This window comes from Zonotrichia leucophrys, chromosome 23 (assembly GCF_028769735.1).
Source record: "Zonotrichia leucophrys gambelii isolate GWCS_2022_RI chromosome 23, RI_Zleu_2.0, whole genome shotgun sequence".
Taxonomy (NCBI): Eukaryota; Metazoa; Chordata; class Aves; order Passeriformes; family Passerellidae; genus Zonotrichia; species Zonotrichia leucophrys.
The window spans coordinates 4666454-4687165 of record NC_088192.1 but is presented as its reverse complement, the minus strand read 5'-3'; the positions used below and the strand labels follow the sequence as shown (position 1 = coordinate 4687165).

Below are 20712 nucleotides of genomic sequence, written 5' to 3'. Positions count from 1 at the left end.
GTTGTGGTGAGGCAGAGTTGTAGCTCTAATGGCAGCTGTGGAGATGGATAGAGCTCCATGGTTTCCTCACATGAAACCTGGTCTGGAAATGCTTCCTGGGCATCCCCATAGCAGGTGGATGGTGGTTGGTAACACAAAGCTGCTCCCTCCTTGCTCTGTGTCAATGTTGCACCTGGAAAGGAGCAAGAGCCACAAGGAGAGCTGAGCTTTCCCTGTTCTCAGTGAGGGGAGTCCCTCAAAGCAGTGCCACGAGCTGCTCTGGTGGGATGTGCTTGCCACTGGGGCTGAGGCTCTGGAGATGTCACCTGAACTCACTGGCAGCACTCACTGGTGCCCTTCTGGCCATTAAACCAGCCTGGTTCTGCTGCAGCTCCTGCCTTGCTGTTCATTCAGCACCTCCTGAGCAGCTCCTGCTGTTGGCAGTGGGCAGGAGGGAACGAGCTGGGTAATCTGACAGGGCTGGTGGCAGAGGGGATGGGGTCATAACTGAATGACTTTGGCATTGACAAAGATGAACTGGTGGAGGTAGGCAAAGAATTTTACATTTTCAAATCTCTTCCACTTCTCTGGCTATGAGAAGCACAGAATTTGCACTTGGCTTTGCAGAAAGTTTGTTAGCTGGTGTTAGAAAGTACAGGGTGGCCTTCCAGCTACATTTGGAAACTGAGAATACATTGTCTCCCTGGCCGGGGTGGGTCATACTCAATCTGTTCTGTTTATTCATGAATCCAAGCAGAGCTGATATAATTGAAGTTGTTCTTCTGCAAAACAGCAGTTTGTGTGCTTGGGAAATGAGAGATCCATCCCTTGGGTGTCCTTTATCCCAGGAGTTTCAATTCACTGTGTTCATTTACAACTGATTCCGTGTGTGCTTGGTTGCAGACCCCCAAGCAGTGGCACTCAAGGATTTCTTTTCAGTTTTCCTCCTGGCAGCCCACCCAGGGCTGAGTGCAGCTCTGCAGGTGCTCTCCTTGCTGTCAGATAAATTTGCCAGCTGTGCAGTTTAACTTCCCTGCAGCTGAGGTTTACCTGACACAGCAACCTGGTCAAGCCAAGTGTATCCAGGATTAGCTGGATTCCAGCCTTTCTGTGTCAGGAGAGCAACCATGGTTGGTTCACACAGAACTGAGCTCAGGATCTCTCTCTGTGTCAGACTTTGCAATAAAATCACCCTTGGCACCACATAGTCCCAAATCTCTTGGTCATAGATTGTGTACTGTTAGTTTGTGAATTATGAGTATGAAGTTAACCTGAAAGACTGCAGATACTCAGTTGGACTAGATATAGCAAATTGTATGCAACTTAAAATGTTACATGTGCCCTTGGAAAAAAGCCCTTTGAGAGATATCTTCAGGCTTATAATATACCTCTTATCACAGCAGCTTGGATTTGTGTTAAGTTAAAGATGGGGCTTTTTCTCTGGCAGAAGGGAGCACTGGGCTGTCCTATGGAGGTATCACTGTCACCTCTTCCCAGCTCCACTATCCACAGTCTGACATTGCCTTGAGAATCTTATGTGGGAAACATGAGATCTGTGCTGGTTTTGCCAAAATCTTCCTCTCTTCCATTGCAACCTTCCCTTTGTGTACTGCTGATTCAGACAGATGTCTCCAGTGCAGCTCAGGAGTTCCTGACTCTGGAGCGCTGCTTTGGGAGCCCCGGGAGCAGAGCTGCTGATGGTGAGTGGGTGCTGCAGCCTGGGGAGCAGCTCCCTCTGCTGCTGGCAGCCAGCCTGCTCCAGCTCCCTCCACACCTGAGGCACTGCAGGACCTGGAGCAGCCCCCGAGCTGGGCTTCATGTTTCACAGAGTGCAGTCTGTACTCCCCTGCTGTGATGTTTGATGAAAGTTGGTGCAGATGTGCTGGAGGCAGGGAGCAGATGAGCAGCAGCAATGGCAGATGAATGCATGGTTTCTTCTGCCTCTGCCATTAATCACTGGAGCTGGGCTGTCTGCTGCATAAATTGGCAAAATTCTAAAGCAGCCTTGTCTTCAAGGGAAGCCATCATCACTTCTCTGATGGTAGAAGGCTCCCAGGCAGTGTCCAGGGATGTTTTTCACCTTTCTCTCCCCTGCTTTGGATACCAACGAGGGCATCTCTAGTGGGTTGACCCTGGCTGGATGCCAGGCTCTGAGCAAAGCCCCTCTCTATCACTGCCCTCCATAACTGCACAGGAGAGAGAAAATAGAATGAATCTTTCCTTGGACCTCAGTAATTCTGTCAAAGGGATCTGTCCTGTTTTGTCACCATGCACCCATAACTTGGGTTAAAATTACTGGATGGTTCTGAGAAAAGATCTGTATGAAATAGCACATAAATGAGGCCATGGCAGAGCTGGCCTGGTGGTTTAAGTCTCTCCTTCCTAAAAGGACTCAAAGCACAACTTACACTGCAAACCTGGCACTTGAACCCCAGTGCTGTTCCAGATCCTTCACAGACCCTGGATCCCAACCCTTTTTATTTTCCTTTGCACAGGATGAGAGCAAGGATTTTGTGTCCAGTTCCAGAAGGAAGCAGTATGGCTCCTCTGAGTACCTCCTCCAGGCTGACACTCTGGGCAAAAGGACAGCCAGGGTGGAGCTGCAGGACCCTGAATCCAACTCCCCTGCACCACCAGGGCTCCAAGGAGAGGAGCAGGTATGTGAGGGAAGGCAGTTACAGGGCAAGAAACCAATATCTGAACTGATCTCCAGAAAGTCTCCACTCTTGTAGGAGAAACCAAGTCTGAAGTTAGCACTTGCTAGGGGTGGAGTGGCTGCTGTATTTTGTGTTATAAACTTGTTTCAGCAAATTTTATGGCTAAGAATATTCTCAGATAACTAAGTGGCACTGCATCAAGTCATCCTCTGGTACATGAATCAATCAGGGATGGAAAAAAACATTTGGAGAGACAAAGGCAGAGTCCCTGCTTCAGCTGGCAGCTTTACTACTGGAGTGTTTGCTGCTGTGCCACCTAAAGGACTGTGCTCCTGTGGGATTTGGGATGGTTGCCAAGGGCATTGGCAATCTTGTGTGCAGAGCAGGGATGCCCAGGGCAGCTGGGGGCAGTCTGTGAGCTGTGGGTCTGTGTGTGAGCTGTGGGTCTGTGTGTGAGCTGTGGGTTTGTGTGTGAGCTCTGGGTTTGTGTGTGAGCTGTGGGTTTGTGTGTGAGCTGTGGGTTTGTGTGTGAGCTGTGGGTCTGTGTGTGAGCTCTGGGTTTCTCTGTGAGCTCTGGGTTTGTGTGTGAGCTCTGGGTTTGTGTGTGAGCTGTGGGTTTGTGTGTGAGCTCTGGGTTTGTCTGTGAGCTCTGGGTTTCTCTGTAGCTCTGGGTTTCTCTCTGAGCTCTGGGTTTCTCTGTGAGCTCTGGGTTTCTCTGTAGCTCTGGGTTTCTCTGTAGCTCTGGGTTTGTGTGTGAGCTCTGGGTTTCTCTCTGAGCTCTGGGTTTCTCTGTAGCTCTGGGTTTCTCTGTGAGCTGTGGGTTTGTCTCTGAGCTCTGGGTTTCTCTGTGAGCTCTGGGTTTCTCTGTAGCTCTGGGTTTCTGTGTGAGCTCTGGGTTTCTCTGTGAGTTCAGGGTTTCTCTGTAGCTCTGGGTTTCTCTCTGAGCTCTGGGTTTCTCTGTGAGCTCTGGGTTTCTCTGTAGCTCTGGGTTTGTCTGTGAGCTCTGGGTTTGTGTGTGAGCTCTGGGTTTCTCTGTGAGCTCTGGGTTTCTCTGTGAGCTCTGGGTTTGTGAGCTCTGGGTTTCTCTGTGAGCTCTGGGTTTGTGTGTGAGCTCAGGGTTTCTCTGTGAGCTCTGGGTTTCTCTGTAGCTCTGGGTTTCTCTGTAGCTCTGGGTTTCTCTGTAGCTCTGGGTCTCTCTGTAGCTCTGGGTTTGTGAGCTCTGGGTTTGTGAGCTCTGGGTTTCTCTGTGAGCTCTGGGTTTCTCTGTGAGCTGTGGTTTGTGAGCTCTGGGTTTCTCTGTGAGCTCTGGGTTTCTCTGTAGCTCTGGGTTTCTCTGTGAGCTGTGGGTTTGTGTGTGAGCTCTGGGTTTCTCTGTGAGCTCTGGGTTTGTGAGCTCTGGGTTTCTCTGTGAGCTCTGGGTTTCTCTGTAGCTCTGGGTTTGTGTGTGAGCTCTGGGTTTCTCTGTGAGTTCAGGGTTTCTCTGTAGCTCTGGGTTTCTCTGTGAGCTCTGGGTTTCTCTGTAGCTCTGGGTTTGTGTGTGAGCTCTGGGTTTGTGTGTGAGCTCAGGGTTTCTCTGTGAGCTCTGGGTTTCTCTCTGAGCTCTGGGTTTCTCTGTAGCTCTGGGTTTCTCTGTAGCTCTGGGTTTCTCTGTGAGCTCTGGGTTTGTCTCTGAGCTCTGGGTTTCTCTGTGAGCTCTGGGTTTCTCTGTAGCTCTGGGTTTCTCTCTGAGCTCTGGGTTTCTCTGTTGCAGGGCCCTGCCCGCGCCGGCCGGACATTGCGGAGATGAGCTGTGCTCCCCTCTCAGTGCCCATGGTGAAGCAAGAGGCAGGACAGTACCAAGCTCAGAGGCATCACCACCTGTTTGTAACCTCTCCAGAGGCTTCAAGCAGCCTGGAACCAGTTTTGTAATGAGATTTGAAGGTACAAGAGCTTTACCAGTGAATTCTTTTTCTTCATTGCTGAAGAGGCAGCTGCAGAGACTTTGCTCAGGGGACTCCCACTTCTCATCTCTGTACCTGCAATCCTTATCTTCCCTGTAGGATGATAGCTCTGTCTCCATATGGAAAGTCTGACTACCTAGCCTCTCTGAACAATGGTACTCCTTGCACAAGAGAGAACTTTTTGTTCACTTGCGTTCACACAAGATCCCAGCAGTGTCCCTGTGATTGCATCCACCAGCCCATGAAGCTGTCCACCACAACTGAAGGCTTTCAGCTCATATGGAGTTTGCATTTTCCTTGCTGGCTGGGGCAGTGGTCACCTCAGCACCTGTGTTTCCAGCACCCTTGGGCAAGAGGAGACTGTTCCCCACTGGTTACTTTACAAATTGAGAGGGAAGGAGAGCAGAAAATGTTTAGAAGGAGTTGGTTCCCTATCACTGTCAGTCTCTGCAACAAGCTTTGCATGATCTACTCATCACCAGGTGAGATCTGCACCAAGAAATCCTCCAGTGAGCCAGAGCAACACAGCAGTGACACCTCCTCCTCCTGGGACCAGGTGCCATTTATCTGGAGCTTTGTGTTACACTCTGCAGGCAACAGCTCTGTGCTGGTGCAAGGCAGTTGAGCCCTATGAGAAAAAGAAACAAGTGCTTTTCCTCACAGACAAGCACAATGTCCTTGTTCCTTCCCACAGCAGGATGGAGACAGCTGGATTGGACCCTGAGCTGATCTGTGGTGGCTTTGGTCTGTGCCTCACCCCTGTCTGCCATGCCAGGTATGCTCAGAGAGTGCTCACACACAGAGCTGTGTCCCCACCAGTGCAGCCTCTGTCACTGTGGGGCAGACACGTCCCCACAGCTGCAGGGCTGCTCAGGGCACCAGCAGCTTGTCCTGAGCAGGGTGATTGTCCCTGGCTCTCACAGCAGGGCCCTGACTGTCCTTCCTTTCCTTCCCATCCCATCCCATCCCATCCCACCCCAGCTGCTGGGCTGGCCCCCACACAAACACCCCAGTGCTGCCTGTCCTGTCCCTCCCTGCAGCAGGACAGGGAGAATCTCAGCCAGAAAAGGTCCTTGATCTGTCCCAGAGCTGCTGTGGGCAGAGCTGCACCCCAACAGCTTCCCTGAGCTGCACCCCACATTGTGCAGGAGCAGGGACCAGACTGCCTGCACTGCACCTCCCTGTGCTGCAGCTCCTGGCCTGGGAAATGCACATCTTAATTCTGAGAAGAAAATTAATCAGAAAAAAAAAAAAAGAAAAAAACCAATAGAGCTGGTTGCAAAATATCTATGAAAACATTTCTGTAAAAGGGATGTGTTTTAGTGACATGATTATTTTTTTATAAAGATTGTTTGGAGGAAGGGAAAAATTATTTTTGAAAAAAAAATTAGTTTCTTTTTGGAATTTTAAAGATGTTTTCCCAAGTGTATATTTTTAACCCCCCATTTTATTCTTTTACATATCATGGCATATGTGTCAACTTGCATAACAAGACAAAAAAGATGCTTTTAAATTAGTACTGAGTGGCAGCTCTAATAATCTTTAAATTATATTAAAATAAATTGTATCAACTGCTCTCTCTTACCATTGACATGGTAGTGCTAGTAGAATGAAATAATGGGAAAAAAATTTAAAGTGAAACTTAAAATGAAAGAAAGTGAAATTCTGAAGCTAAATTCAGATTTCTTACTGCCTCCCCCTGCCCTGTTTATCAGGAAGGATTGGAAATCCTTATGGATTGTGCAATCTGAAAGCAGTGGATGTATCAGTGCTGTGCATCCTTCCTGAGCACCCTGCCCTGCCCAGCACTCACTGTGTGCCAGGCTCACCACCCACAGCCAGCTGCATTGTCTGAGCAGCAGCAGCAGCAGCAGCTTCCCTCACCCTGTGTGCCCAGCAGTGCCCAGCTCTGCTCTGCTGCTGCCCCTGACTCTGCCCCTTCTGTGCCCTCCAAACCAAACCTGCTGCCTCAGCTGCCTCCCTCTGTACCTGCCTGGGAGGCAGCTTGGCCTGTCCCTGCCTCTCCAGGGGTCCCAGGGATCCCTCTCTGCTGGGAGCAGCTCTCCTGCTGCCACCTGGACCGGCCACGGTGGCTCTGGGAGAGCCTGCAGGGTGTGGAGCTCCCCTGCCCTGGGGCACTGCTGGGCACAGCTGCAGCCTGGACAGACTGCTGGACAGCACGGACAGACTGAGGACAAGGATCACTCTGGGCAGTGACTGAAGCCTCCCCTCACAGTCCCAGCCCCATCCTGCTGCAGGACATGGCCTCACACACCACAGGACGTCCCTGCACATCCAGCAGCTTCCTCCTCCTCCTCTTCCTCACCTTGTTGGCGTGGATGTGGCTCAGCACAAAGAGCCTCCCAAGGGAAGTGGTTTCAGCTGTGGTGAGGAAATCTCTGCATCCCTGTGAGTCAACACAGGGGTGAAATCAGCTTCCCTGAGCCTGCCCACAGAGCTGCCTTACCCATCAGCTTTTCTGCTCACCCCAGAACACAACCCCGAGTCTGAAGTGCAAGGGAAGAACCACCAGCAGCAATGGCTGTTGGGTTTTCTCCTTCTGCCAGCCAGGACAATGGGAGGGCTTTAGCCCCAGCTATTGCCCCAGCAACACAGAGCTGCTGCCACTGTCTTCAGGTGCTCCTCACAGATGATGTCTCTCCTTTCTCCAGCTGCCTCAGATATTTGTTCAATATTTTACAGCAGATACCTTGAACTCCTGCTCTAGACTCAGTTTCACTGCTTGTAAATACTGGACACAGATGTCACTTGGTAACTGCACACTGGTTGTTTTTACCACAGCTGAGATGAAATCTGAGAAAGAAAACCCTACCTAGTATGGAAAGGGGCCATGCCCTCTAGTCAATGAGTGCAATAGGAGCTGATTGTATTATTAATCTTATAGCAATGACTTCAGGAAACACAATGTGTTGACTCGAATTGCACACTTTTTTTTGAACAGCTGTAAAATAGAGTATATGTGTAAATATTGCCATCACTGAAGAAGTATTTGTAATTTTAGCATATAAATATAACCTGCTTTCCAGTAGGCTCGATGATGCACAAGGCCAGGCATCGAGCCCTCGGGTAATTCCAAAGTTGTAAATGTATTTGCTGTACAGAGGAAGTGTGTCAGTGCTTGCTGCTCCCAAGGAACCTCAGCTGCTGCTCCCTCTGGAGAGCCAGGGCTGTCCCCACAAGGGCTGGCTCCAGTCTGAGGGCCCAGCAGCTCATGGGCTGCTTCCTGGAATGCTTCCCTCACGTCTCAACGCCTCTGCAGCTCCTGGAGGCTCTGGGTTCAGCCCGGCCCTGCTGCTGTGCAGGGCAGCCCCTGCCAGGCCCCAGCAAGGGAGAGGGGCAGGAAGCACAGGGCAGAGCCAGGTGCCTTGCTGCTCCAAGAGACACTCACACAACAACACCCAGCTGCAGGTTGAAGCAATAGTCACACTGGTGTCACTCTAACCTAGCAGACCTCATCCCTGCCACCCTTGCACACGGCTGAAGCAATCAGGGCACTGCTCCAGGCCAGCCCCAGGCTGAGCTGTGCACACAACACGAAGCCATTGTCAGCAGCTGCCCCCATGATCAGGATCCCCCTGGGCTGCAGTGCCGGCTCCTGCTTTGGGGAAGCAGCACTCCAGGCTGCATGGAATGTATTTTTAAGAGAATAAATCTATTTTTTTGTATTTGTGAACATATATTTGGGTGGGGCAGCTTAGTTAGAAGACAAATAATGCAAGCAATCTTTTCATAATCACAGGTTCATCCGAGTTAAGCAGATTTTCCAGGGTTGCAGTATTGCCTTCTCCCCTAAAACAAACTTTGTGTCCAATAGAGCTATGAGCAGTGTTCCACCCTTAGAACTTGCCCTGTCTCAGCATGCTGAGAAGAGGAAAGCCAGCACTTTCCTCCCCAGGCTGCCCATGCAGTGGATACAGATGGTGCTCTTAGTCTGCATGCCAAATGTAAACACACTCTTATCTGCATGTCTCTCCTGACTCAGTCACTGTCAGTGCTACAGTATATAACCAATAAACACTCTTCTCTTTTTACACCGTGTGATGTGGTGTTTGCAGCAGTGCCCATTGCTGCTGCCCCTGGGAGAGGCACTGAGGCAGCAGAGTGTGTGTTGTGTGTCTGTCTGTCTGTCTGTGTGTGCTGCAGGGTGGTTCAGTGCTGGAGCTGAGCACCTTGCATTTCTTTTTGTGCCTTGGTAGAAGCAGATCTCAGATCTCAGATGCCCATTCCAGGATGCATCTGAGGCAGGGCTGGTGCACACACAGTTGCACACAGCCATTCTCCACTGAGGCTCCCTGAGCTGGACATGGCACTGCTGGGAATGGCCTGTGCTGTGTGAGGGGCTCCAGGAGCAGTGGGTGTTTGCCACGAGCCTGCTGTCACAGAGAGCAGCCCCAGAGCTGCTGCAGGTGAGGCAGGGGCTCACAGCCAGACTGTTTCTGTACCAGGCACAAAGATACAACCAAGGCATTACACCAATGTCCCTACATCAGAGAGCAGCCCCAAAGCAGGGATTTCCAGGCTGGGGATGTCCCATTGTTCCTCTCACCCCAGCTAGCATTGCCTGTTCTCCTGGTCCCTGGTAACGTTACCTGCCCTGGGATGATCGTTTCCACCTCCTTTGGGATGTTTAACACACCAGGAGCCATTCAGTGGTTCCATGTACTGCAGCAGGCTGTGCTACACACAGAGTTCACCTCAGGACACTGGAACACAGTTCAGCACCTTTTCTTTTGTTGGAAGTATTTAATAAATCAGTATGCTTAGCATACTCAGTGATACCAGGTTACTCTACAGCAGAATGCAGGTGGTGTAGCAGCCAATGGACCATTTTGGAGAAGTGTGATTTGCTACCAGTAGGCAAAGAGTTGCCCCAAATTCTTGAATGCCAGACAGGAATTGAATTGGTCAAAAATATTACTCTTCAAAACAAAGCCATAAAAAAACCACAAAGAAATTTACATACATTCTACACTAAGCTAGTATTCGTAGCAACCAGCTTCTAGAGGCCCTTGTGCAAGTACCAAACTGTAAATACACACATAGGTAGAAAAAACCCCCAAACACCTTAAAAATTTCTCCAGCTATTTTTGTCTTCCAAGAAGTATCTGCAGAGTGAAGCTTTGCAGTAAAGGATTCAGTTTCAAGCAGCTCTAAAAGGCTGCCAAGCCAAAGCTTCTGTAAGGCCATCCTCAGACACGGCTCGTGCAGCGGCTCGGGCTCCTCTCAGCAGACACCGCCACAAACCACGCCAGGGTCCACTGCAGGTGCTCTTGTCCTCCTGCAGAGCTCCCTCACATGCTGGCAGCCTGCTGGGGGGGCACCCCGGGCGTGGGCTGCCGGGGCAGGGTGTACATGGCCCCCAGGAACTGGTCGGCGATGCGGCCGGCCTCGCGCAGCCCGCTCAGCAGCGCGCCGTGCACCGTGGCCGGGTAGTTGCGGATGGTGTGCTCGCCCGCGAAGAACAGCCGAGGGATGGGCTGGGGGAAAACAGCAGGGCTCGGTCAGCAAATGCACTGAAAGGTGGTAAAGGCTCTATAATCACAGCAAATCTCTGTTAGGGTGAAGGTGGTGCATACAGGATAGGCAATATTGAACCTATTACAAATTACCAAGAAAATAAAGGGCTACTCGATAAACAGTGTTTGTAACTGGAACTCTACAACCCAAGGTGTTTACAAAGAATACTTCCTAATCTTGGACATGGACTCTAGTTCTTCTCTTTATCCCTAAGCTGGAGCCTGCTTTGCTCTATTTCTGGTCACTTCACAGCACAATCTCTGTTAGGGTGAAGGTGGTGCATACAGGATAGGCCATATTGAACCTATTACAAATTACCAAGAAAATAAAGGGCTACTCAATAAACCGTGTTTGTAAATGTAACTCTACAGCCAAAGGTGTTTAGGAAGAATTCTTTCTAATCCTGGAATATGAACTCTAGCTCTTTCTTTTATCCCTAAGCTGGAGCCTGCTTTGCTCTATTTCTGGTCACATCTCAGCACAATCTCTGTTAGGGTGAAGGTGGTGCATACAGGATGGGCAATATTGAACCTATTACAAATTACCAAGAAAATAAAGGGCTACTCAATAAACCGTGTTTGTAAATGTAACTCTACAGCCAAAGCTGTTTAGGAAGAATTCTTTCTAATCTTGGACATGGACTCTAGTTCTCTTTATTCTTAAACTGGAGCCTGCTACTTCTGGTCACATCACAGCACAATCTCTGTTAGGGTGAAGGTGGTGCATACAGGATAGGCCATATTGAACCTATTACAAATTACCAAGAAAATAAAGCTCTATTCGATAAACAGTGTTTGTAACTGTAACTCTACAGCCAAAGGTGTTTAGGAAGAATTCTTTCTAATCCTGGAATATGAACTCTAGCTCTTTCCTTTATTCCTCAGCTGGAGCCTGCTATTTCTGGTCACTTCTAGCCTAGAAAGGTTAGAAGTGCTTCCCTGGCACAGCAATTTTTTCCAGTTAACAGAGAAACCTGTCCTGCTTATGACAGAATGGAAGAAAACCCACTGGTCACCTGCTAAACAAATAACTCATTTAATAATGCTACTTATCATCTCACAGTAGACACTAGGGAGAATGTATTTTCACGGAGCACTGGCATTGTGCCAACGTCAAACCATGACAGTAAGCCAATACAAACTCCAAAACTTCATTTAAACCAGCAGTTTCTTTTTAAACTGAGACCTTCAACAACTGCTCACAGAATCATAAGAAGTGGGAGAAAAATCAATGTTCATATAATACATTGAGCAATCTAATCCTGGAATATTAACTCTAGTTCTTATATTAACTCTTTATTCCTAAACTGGAGCCTGCTTTGCTCTATTCCTGGTCACATCTCCCAGCAGACACAAGGGAGAATGAATGTTCATGGGGGCACTGTGCCAGCATCAAACCATGACACACAGTAAGCAAACAAAAACTTCAACAACTCATTTAAATCAGCAGTTTCTCTTTCAACTGAGACCTTAAACAACTACCCACAGAATTGTAAGAAGTGTGAGAAAAATAAATGTTCATTATTACATTCTGCAGAGAATAATTTTAATCATAGCTGTGCATATTAATGACTTGTATCATTAAAACAAGAACTCAAATAAAGCCAAAGCCACACAGCCTTTCCTGGCAGTGCTTTCAAACTTAATTCTCTCAACATGATCTGGAGATGACCCTGCCTTCCCTGTGTTGGCCCCCTCATTTGGAAGAGACCTTTTGATACCTGTTCTTCTCACTCTGGCCTTTACCCTCTTTCAAATCACTACAACTCACCTAAATATGGTAATGGACAATAAAAATATGGAGTACAAAACACAGGTGTAATATTAAATACTCTGTTCAGACATAACCAAACTGGCTTTCTGAATAAAATACTCTTTTTTTTTAGCAAACAAATGACACCAAACCTGTGATGACAGAATGAATGAAAAAATTAATTCATTTTGTTCTGAGCTTTTTCTAAAAAGAATGTCTCACCTGTGGAGCACCTGGAATGGCTGGTCCTGGGGTGATTGGCTGAGCCATCAAATCATAGTCATTTCCAGAGGATCCTGCAGCCACGTACGAGTAGGAGCCCCGGGCCCAGGGGTCAGCGCGCCAGCGGGACACCACGGTCTCCTTGGGCTGAGACAAGACAGGAGCTTCAGCTGTTGGCAACGTGCAAATTCTGCACTTTGTGACAAATACAAACAATGCAAATTGCAACAACATAAGGGACAAAGTCCTTGGGCTGACGTTGGTGGTGAACTCCATGGTTATATTCTATGATAACACACATTAAGGTGAATTTTTGATGGCAATTCCTTAAGTCTTTCCAAAACATTACCAGACCCTGTGGGATCTCAGCACCTCAGTCCTGAGGTGCCGAGCCACCGAGAGCACCCTTGGGGGGCTCGGGAGTCCTGGAATGTTCCAGAAGTGTCTGGTGGCTGGACTTTGATCCTACACGGGAGACGACACCTGTATGAGGACAGGAGGACTTCACCGGGGTGAATGGTGAAGGGATTGGTTAATTAGAGGGTGAGACACAGGGTTTAGGATTTATGTACAGGGGGGTTTAGAGAAGTAAGATGGAGGAATTGGGGCGTGTCCTGTCCTTCTTCTTCTTCTCCTCCATCTTCTGTGGTGATGGTGGCACTTTGGGATTGGTCATTACTGAAAGTGCACCAGACAATAAGAATAAAAAGGATTGGGGAAAAATGATAAATATTGTACACGTAACAATGGGTATAAAGATAGGTGACTGTCCGGAGGGCAGCACAGTGTGCTCATGGCTGGCTGCTGAGCAGAGCTCTGTCGGGCCGAAAGAAAATCTTTTAGATAAACAATTAATAAACACAGAGACCGAAAGAAGAACTGAAGCCTCTTCTCGTCCTTTGATACGCGGCTGCCCCAAGGCCACCCCGGGCCTTTCCAGGCCATCCAAACAGCCGAAAACTGGACAAGACCCTGCTGCATGTAGATCCTCAGCTGGAACTCAGACATTTATAGTGCTGTTTCCTCTGCTCCTTCTCCCACTTCCCACAGGCTGGCAATGCACTCTTCCCCCTACTGACCTGGGGCACAGCACTGCTGCCAAAGATGCCTTTGAGGATGGCCAGGCACCGACCCACAATGACATCGTCACTGATGTTCTCCATGATCCCTGCTGCTTCTCCTGCCACCAAGGCCAACAAAATGGGTGCTGGAGGGAGGTGGGAGAGAAAAAAGAACAACTGAATTAATGAAATTGAATACTTTGATCAGACAGGTTGGACTTGGATAGAAATGGATCTGCAGTTAAGGCAGAAAGTTGGAGACTAAACAAGTCCAATGAAATAGTCCTAAATTTTCCACCATATATGATCCTATTAGAAAATTAGGACTACTGCTAGTAGTATTACTATTAGTACTATTAGAATTAGTACAAATAGTATTACTACTATTAGTACTATTAGAAAATTAAGACTACTAATAGTAGTATTACTACTAGAAGAAGTCCTAAATTTTACACCATTTTTCAATACAACAAAAAGAAAATGAATTTTTATATGCCATGGTACTATTTAGAATTATCAACAGAATTTATGTATTAAAAACCTAAATAAAACCATCAGGAATGATGTTTCAATGTTTCACAATCTAATCACATTAACTGTAATTGTTGTTTTGATTTCAGCCATCTGACTTGTGCTTCAACACGAGGTTTTACTGCATTTCTGTTTCATTTCTACCTGCTCTGCCTTCTTCATGAGAAGGAAGGATGAGAATGCAGCATGTGAAGTTAATTTGTACATGACATGATCTTTCCATCTAAACCAAAACCACGACCCCACTTGCTAACTACAAAATAGAGACACAAAGCCCCAAAAGCCACATGAACAGCCTTGCTATCCAAAGCTCATTACTTGTATTTCTCCAGTAAAATCTTACCAAATATTTTAATAATTCAATAGTCTAGAAAGATGCTTCCCTTGCACAGCCAATTTTTTCCAGTTAACAGAGAAACCTGTCCTGCTTATGACAGAATGGAAGAAAACCCACTGGTCACCTGCTAAACAAATAACTGATTTAATAATCCTCTTATACACACCTTTGCTTTTAGTCTGGTCAATGGCTGTAACAAGACCAGTACAATGACTGCAGAGATCTCCTGACAATCTGTTGTGGCAGCACCAGCTACAGATAACCAAAATTACTAATGCAAACTACTAATTAACTAATGCAAACTACTAAACTACTGATCCTGCTGGGATAGTAATGCAATTTAAAGGTACAGCCTGGAACTGTCTGCAGTCAGTGCTGCTCTCTGCTTCCATTTATCTTCCTAAAAATACAATCTCCTTATCATAGCCACATGTGAACACTAACAGCATTTTAAAGTGGTTTTTTCTAGATCTGAAACTATACAATAAGGCACTGGCAAAAGCAGACATGCACCACAGCTACCTTTGTACAGGTTCCAAAAGAGGAAAAGTTCTCCTCTGCTGGCAGTAGTGCTCCCAACATGGCCAAACAAATTGACACTGGGATCCCAGAAAACACGGTCAAAACACAGCACAACCTGGAAAGAAAGAGTAAAAACAGTTAGGGGGAGTGAAGGGAAGGAATAAAAATAAAGATAATTCCACTAATTGATGTTTATCACTGGACAGGTCATGAAAGGGAATTGTGGTGAATATACACAACACATAGAGGTGTTTGCCTGTAACTGCCTCCCCACAGGGTAGTGTGCTCTCATTTTCTGGTTAACAACTCCCATCACTCTGCAAGTGCCCCAGACAGTTTTCACCACCAGACCCTATCAGAACAGCTGTGGAAAGGCATTTTGCTCTCCCCCAGCAGGCACATTTCAGGCTCTCTGCTGCAGCCCCCAGGGACCCTGTACCTTGTTGAGGTTGCCAAAGCCCATCCTCTGCACTGCTGAGGTTTTCCACTCTGGAAGAGGCGGCACAAACTGAACTGCTGGGGGCTGCTGCTTCAGCACTCCCAGGGGCAGAGTGCACAGCACAGCATCACACTTATAAATGAAGGTCTGGCTGGTGGATCTGGTGTTTACAGCTATCACTTCACAGCCTGGAAAGGGGAGAAAAAACACTTTAATAGGCTATGAGGCAAGAGCATTGGATTAAAAATGAAATAAATTACCATAACCACATCAGAAAGTATTTTGTTTATGGAGACAGCTTTACAATAACAGCACTAAACTTGCAGGCAAGTTGTTACTGGCCATTTAACTCTATTGCAGCAAACACAATTAGGGCAGCATCTGAAAATGGCCTTACTGGGACAAGCCTAAAGGCTCATCCAGGTCAGTAAATATTATTTATATATATCAACAAGAAGGGAGTGTTCCTCTCATTACATTGCTCTCCCAGCTGACAGTTTCCCAAGCCCAATGTTTTGAAGAACAACAAACAGATACATTCCTTCCATTACATTCGTTTATACTTCTAATACCAGGTCCTTAAACAGGCCCAGACCTCTTACTCCAAATGCTTCAGTCAATGAAATAAATAAGAGAATAAATGTGAACAATCAGTAAATACAACTGGAAAAGACTTTGTCAAATGAGTCACAGAAATAATAAAAAAATAATTCAAGATTAATAAACCTCTAGCAACTATTTACAGAATTTTAATTAGAAATGTGGCTGTTTATCTAACCCCAAACATGCCATGGGAAGGCTTTTACAATATCAATCCTCACAGGTGCTTCCAGAAGCACAGAAATCTGCTTTCCATGCCCCCAGGTCAGGTACCTGAGGCCGTGTAGCGAACCTGCCGGACTGCTGTGTTCAGTTTGATGTCCAACCCTTCAGCCAAGGCCACGGGCACACAGGAATATCCATTCCTCACAGTCAGGTGGCTGCCTGTGAATTCAAAGTCATCATCCTAAAAGGAAGAGGCATAAAAAAAGCATGCAGTCACATAATGAAGTCCTCCAAGTCAATAGAAAATAATCAACTCGACAAAATGGCAAAAAATATTTCAAAATCTTTTTTAAGGATTCAAACAAATGTGAAATTATTTCTGATTATTTATCAAGTAATAAGAATGGAAACTTTAGGCAGAGAGTACTGTTAGAGATTGTTTTGGCACTAACAAAAAGCTGTTTGGAATTTCATCATCAAACAATAACCACATAAGAATTCAGTACCTGCACAAAAGCAGATACTTAGCAGTTAGAAACTCTTAATATTGACAAACTTTCATGAGAATTAAATAAACATAGCTCAAGTTTTTATGAATTGCTGAGTACTGTTACCCACCTGGTCCCAGTGCTTCAGTGACAGTGTAGACAGGGGTGTAGCATTAGCAAATTCTAGGTTTGCAAAATGCCAGTCAAGTATTTGCCTGTCTCTGGATGACAAATAAACATCACTAGAAAAAACAAATATAGCACAAAGGCATTTAGCTTGTTAGAACAGGATATTGTAAATGCATTGCTTCTGAAAATTTCTTCACAAGTCATTTCTGACTCCCTCCTTAGCCCAGAAATAAAAGCATTAATCAGACTCTCTTCTGAACATCCAGAGCTCTCTCATGAAAGCTGAGTATCAAAACCCAGCAAATTCAGGTTTTTAAAGCAGAATTCATGTAAAATACTCAAAGGGAAGCTAAAAACTTCAGAAATAAAAAAGGTTACATAAATAATTGCTTGAGTTGCATGCATAAGGACAACAATAAAAGCATAGTAAAATTGCACAGAATAATAATATTCCAGCAATATAAGTACAATTCCATGCTATCATTACTGACAGGTACTTAAAACCTCAAATGCCTCTGGGATCAGGCACTGATTACTGCCAGGATTTCTACAGAATCACCCTCTCAAAATCAACTTTTCTGTTTGAGTCATCTCTAAAAATGAGGAAATTGAGTTCTAAAGCTGAGGGAACTCAGACTCCATGTTTGTGCCTCTGTAACCTCTTCAGTTCCCATAACACCACAGCATTTCTGAAATTCAGGGAAAAGGCAGTAAAGAACTGCTTTCCTAAGGATTTAACCTTTTAGTTTGTCTCTTTACCTTGGTGGATTGGCTTCAAGTTCTTGTAATTTCTCTTCCAGCTTTCCTTGTGTTTCTGCCAATTCATCATACTCCTATTAAGATTAAAAGCTAACATTAAAACCAGTTTATATGTAAAAGGGCCTGAAGACATCATGCAGCATCAGACTGGACCTGGTCTCAATAGAAATCACTAGAAAATTCACTTCATGGGTTTAGTGGAAGCTAAATCAAGTTTGTTACTTTTTTCAACATTTAATCCAGCATATTTTGCTTTTCTGCTCTTTGGATACACAAAGCTCTGTGTCACATTGCAGAAAAGATTAGTTTTATCTCTCTTCAAATGCAGTTTTTATTTGTGGATTATTTTTTTATTATTATATAATAACATTTACATTACATTATATAGTATTATACTATATACTTTATATATATATATATTATATAAAATATATAATGTATTATATATAATATATATTGCATAATGTAATGTATATTGTATATATATAATGTATTATATATAATATATATTATATGTAATACATAATATACTATATTGTATGTTATATATTATATATAATATTATATATTTTATTATATTGTGTTTTATTATATTACATAATATATAATAATATATATAATATTATGTTATATTGTACATAATATATAATATTATGTTATATATTATTTTATTATACTATATAATATTTTATCATCTCCTATTTTATTATATTATACCATATTGTACCGTAACATATCATATCATGGTATATATTATAATATATTTATTATTGTGAAATCCAGCTGTATTAAAGACCAAATCTAAGAAAAATTCATCTTCAAACCATTACATGCTGATATGAGCCAGCAGATTCACCTAAAACTGAGCTTTATTATTCCCCAGCTAAAGGAACTCAAAGCAGATCAGTGTTAGAACCCAGAATTCTTGTAAATCACATTCTCTTGAAAGCACTGGATCATAGTGAGAGATGTGGAAACATTTACATTGGCTACTCTTATTAAAAAAATGTGGCTAATTGGCTAATTTTTGGCTGCTGAAGTCCTGAGAAAACACTGACACACTGCATGTGTGTGATCCTTCACCTTGCAAAGTGCAGTCAGATCCCTGTGCTTGCTCTTCACAAGGAACTCTGCTGTGATATCCCGAGGTGGCTTCACTTCTGATGCCTCCTTGTACTGCTGGTGAAGCTCTTTGATCTTCTCTTTTAAATTCACCATCTTTTAAGATAGAGCAGGAAAAAAAAAGAAAGAAAATAGAAGGGAAAAATGACAAAAGGCAGATATCAACAAGTTACTGTGTAAACTGGATATTCACCTCAAACTGTGCCATTATAGCAAAGAGATTTCCTGGTTTTGCCAGGTATCACTTGTAAATGCAATTCTACTTCCAAGAAGCCACAGTAAATACCACCAACCCTAAACAACATGGCTGAAACCCAACATCATTCATTTCTTACTATGGTGCAAGTAATTTGAGAGCAGTCCAAAAGCATTTTTAATTTGAGAAACATAGAAAAGTAAAAACATCATTTACCATGAGCAGAAATAATGGAAGTTGTCCTAAACCACTGTTTCTGTACTACAAACCAGATGTGTAGTGAAGAGAGAGAACATTTTTAAACAGCCCCCAAAAGCCTCAGCCAGTACCAGCATCTCCAAAGGAAGCCATAAAACATCACTGTTTATTTGTCTGTCCTCTTCCTTTCTTTCCCATATTGTTTTATGGTTTTCTGCCTAACCAAGCACCTAAAGTGACACCTTTGTCCTAACAGGGCTTCTCTGTAGGTCTTAAGCAAAGATATATTTTAAGAACAGCATTAACAGCAATTTTCTGATATTTTTCTTTGAACATTTTTGTATATTTTGCCATTTTCTGAGGAACACAATGCTTATCATCTTGTTCTAAATGTCATCATCTGACCTTATTAAGAAGATCTTTCAATTCCTCCTGTGTTTTCACAATTTTTTTCCAGTGCTCAATCTGTTCATCCTTCACATGCTTCTCCTGCAGTCTGGAAAAGGTGAGAAGCAATTGTCAGCTCAACATAAAATCTTTGTGTTAATGAGAAAAATTTATTATCACAATCTAATTAGTGGAATGCAATAAAGTCATGTAATGGGGTATTTTAGTAAATACTTGTGTGGCAATTGGAAAATTAATGGAAGTTTCTGTAAATAAGAGCTACACCTGCTATTAAAGGCCATTATAATTGTCATTAGCTTTCAAGCAGTGTGAGTGCACTGTATGGACACCAAGCACACTGAGCCACTCCAGCAATGATTTTCAGGAGTTTTAAGAAGAGAGGTTTGCTCCTTTATCTGTGACATCAAGTATTAAGAGGAAATGCTTACATCTAGGAGCACCACAATTGTTTGAGGTATCTTGGAAATTCATCCACAAAACAGGAAAGTCTAGTAAAAATAAAAGTCACTTACTGTATGACAACCTCCAGAGCCTGACCTAGGGAGACAGGTTTATTATTGAGAACATTAAAGTCCAGCTGGTGGCTGAGATAGGATGTGGCTTCCAGCAGACGATTAAATTCCTGCTCCACCATTTCATCTTTCTCTTTGGGAACCTAGGAGACAAAAGAACAAGAATTGTTCTTAACTCATTCATAAATAATGCAGCTGCTGAGAACAGCCCTTGGAAAAAAATAATTTAATACCCTCAACTGTCTGAAATGGTCAGACCCCAAGGTCTGTACAACACAATGCCACACTTTGGCAGGATGGGCACAAGAAGAGCTGTCAAACCACAATGACAACAAACTTCTCTGGCAGGAGAAAACCAAACTGCCTTAAGGGCTCAGAAGATTTCCAAACTGGAAAGGAAGGTGTGTTCATCACAGCTACAGAAGCCTGCCAAAAGACTCTGATGGCTCCACACAATCACAGGGCTTTCGGAGGCTTGGCACAGCTCAGTGAGCTACAGACAGTAATTTATCTTTGGAATGGTTCTTGTGAGTAACAACTACCAATCCAGCTTGTCTAGGATGATGGTGGAAACACTGCAGGACACACATGGAATGGTGGATTTAACTGTACTGAGGACACTCAGTTAAAGAGTGAGTGCTGCCAGTGTGAAAATACATGGGGAAATTACATGGTGAGAGAGAGCTCAAGGGCTGGAAAGAGCAAATCTCACATCTGTAAAACCCCTCACAGGTTAAACAAAGGTGAGAGAACTTGGCTTCCACAAAACCTCTGAAATGCAAAGGTAAAAACTCATGTGGAAAGAGCAGGTTTTAGAAGAATAGGTGCAGGTATGTTACAATATAACTAAAATGCCTAAAAAGAGGGACACAATATTTCCTTTTTCCCTCTCTCTGGAAGCCATCTCAAGCTCGACCAACAGCCTGGTAACAAACAGAATTGAGATATTACTTCTGTTTAAAAGGTTCATGGAAACACTATCAGACTTACAGCTTGCCCATTTGCTTCATAAAGTGGACATTTTTGTTTGATCTTTGCCAATTCCATATTTACTTGTTTGCTGACCACAGCCATGGGATTTCCTCCTGGAAAAGATTTTACACAGTTAACAGAGACTCCTGTAAAATCTGTCTGCAATTAAACAAAAACTCCACAGT

General features: G+C 44.6%; 2 protein-coding genes across 5 annotated transcripts in view; one reads left to right on the top strand and one right to left on the bottom strand.

Annotated features, from left to right (window-relative positions):
* LUZP1 (leucine zipper protein 1) overlaps positions 1 to 8628 on the top strand; it is a 33947-nt gene extending 25319 nt beyond the window's left edge. For all 3 annotated transcript variants that reach the window (XM_064731841.1, XM_064731843.1, XM_064731842.1), the window contains exons 3-4: positions 2475 to 2636; positions 4387 to 8628. In XM_064731841.1, the coding sequence (XP_064587911.1) occupies positions 2475 to 2636; positions 4387 to 4422 (198 nt within the window). In that variant the 3' untranslated portion in view covers positions 4423 to 8628. The remainder of the gene's footprint in view (positions 1 to 2474; positions 2637 to 4386) is intronic.
* A 678-nt stretch (positions 8629 to 9306) lies between these two features.
* KDM1A (lysine demethylase 1A) overlaps positions 9307 to 20712 on the bottom strand; it is a 36851-nt gene continuing 25445 nt past the window's right edge. For both annotated transcript variants that reach the window (XM_064731844.1, XM_064731845.1), the window contains 12 exons: positions 20546 to 20640; positions 19556 to 19698; positions 19041 to 19131; positions 18203 to 18337; positions 17120 to 17193; positions 16362 to 16473; positions 15852 to 15984; positions 14979 to 15166; positions 14540 to 14654; positions 13168 to 13295; positions 12089 to 12235; positions 9307 to 10074 (listed from right to left, as the gene is read on the bottom strand). In XM_064731844.1, coding sequence (XP_064587914.1) covers positions 9889 to 10074; positions 12089 to 12235; positions 13168 to 13295; positions 14540 to 14654; positions 14979 to 15166; positions 15852 to 15984; positions 16362 to 16473; positions 17120 to 17193; positions 18203 to 18337; positions 19041 to 19131; positions 19556 to 19698; positions 20546 to 20640 — 1547 coding nt within the window. In that variant the 3' untranslated portion in view covers positions 9307 to 9888. The remainder of the gene's footprint in view (positions 10075 to 12088; positions 12236 to 13167; positions 13296 to 14539; positions 14655 to 14978; positions 15167 to 15851; positions 15985 to 16361; positions 16474 to 17119; positions 17194 to 18202; positions 18338 to 19040; positions 19132 to 19555; positions 19699 to 20545; positions 20641 to 20712) is intronic.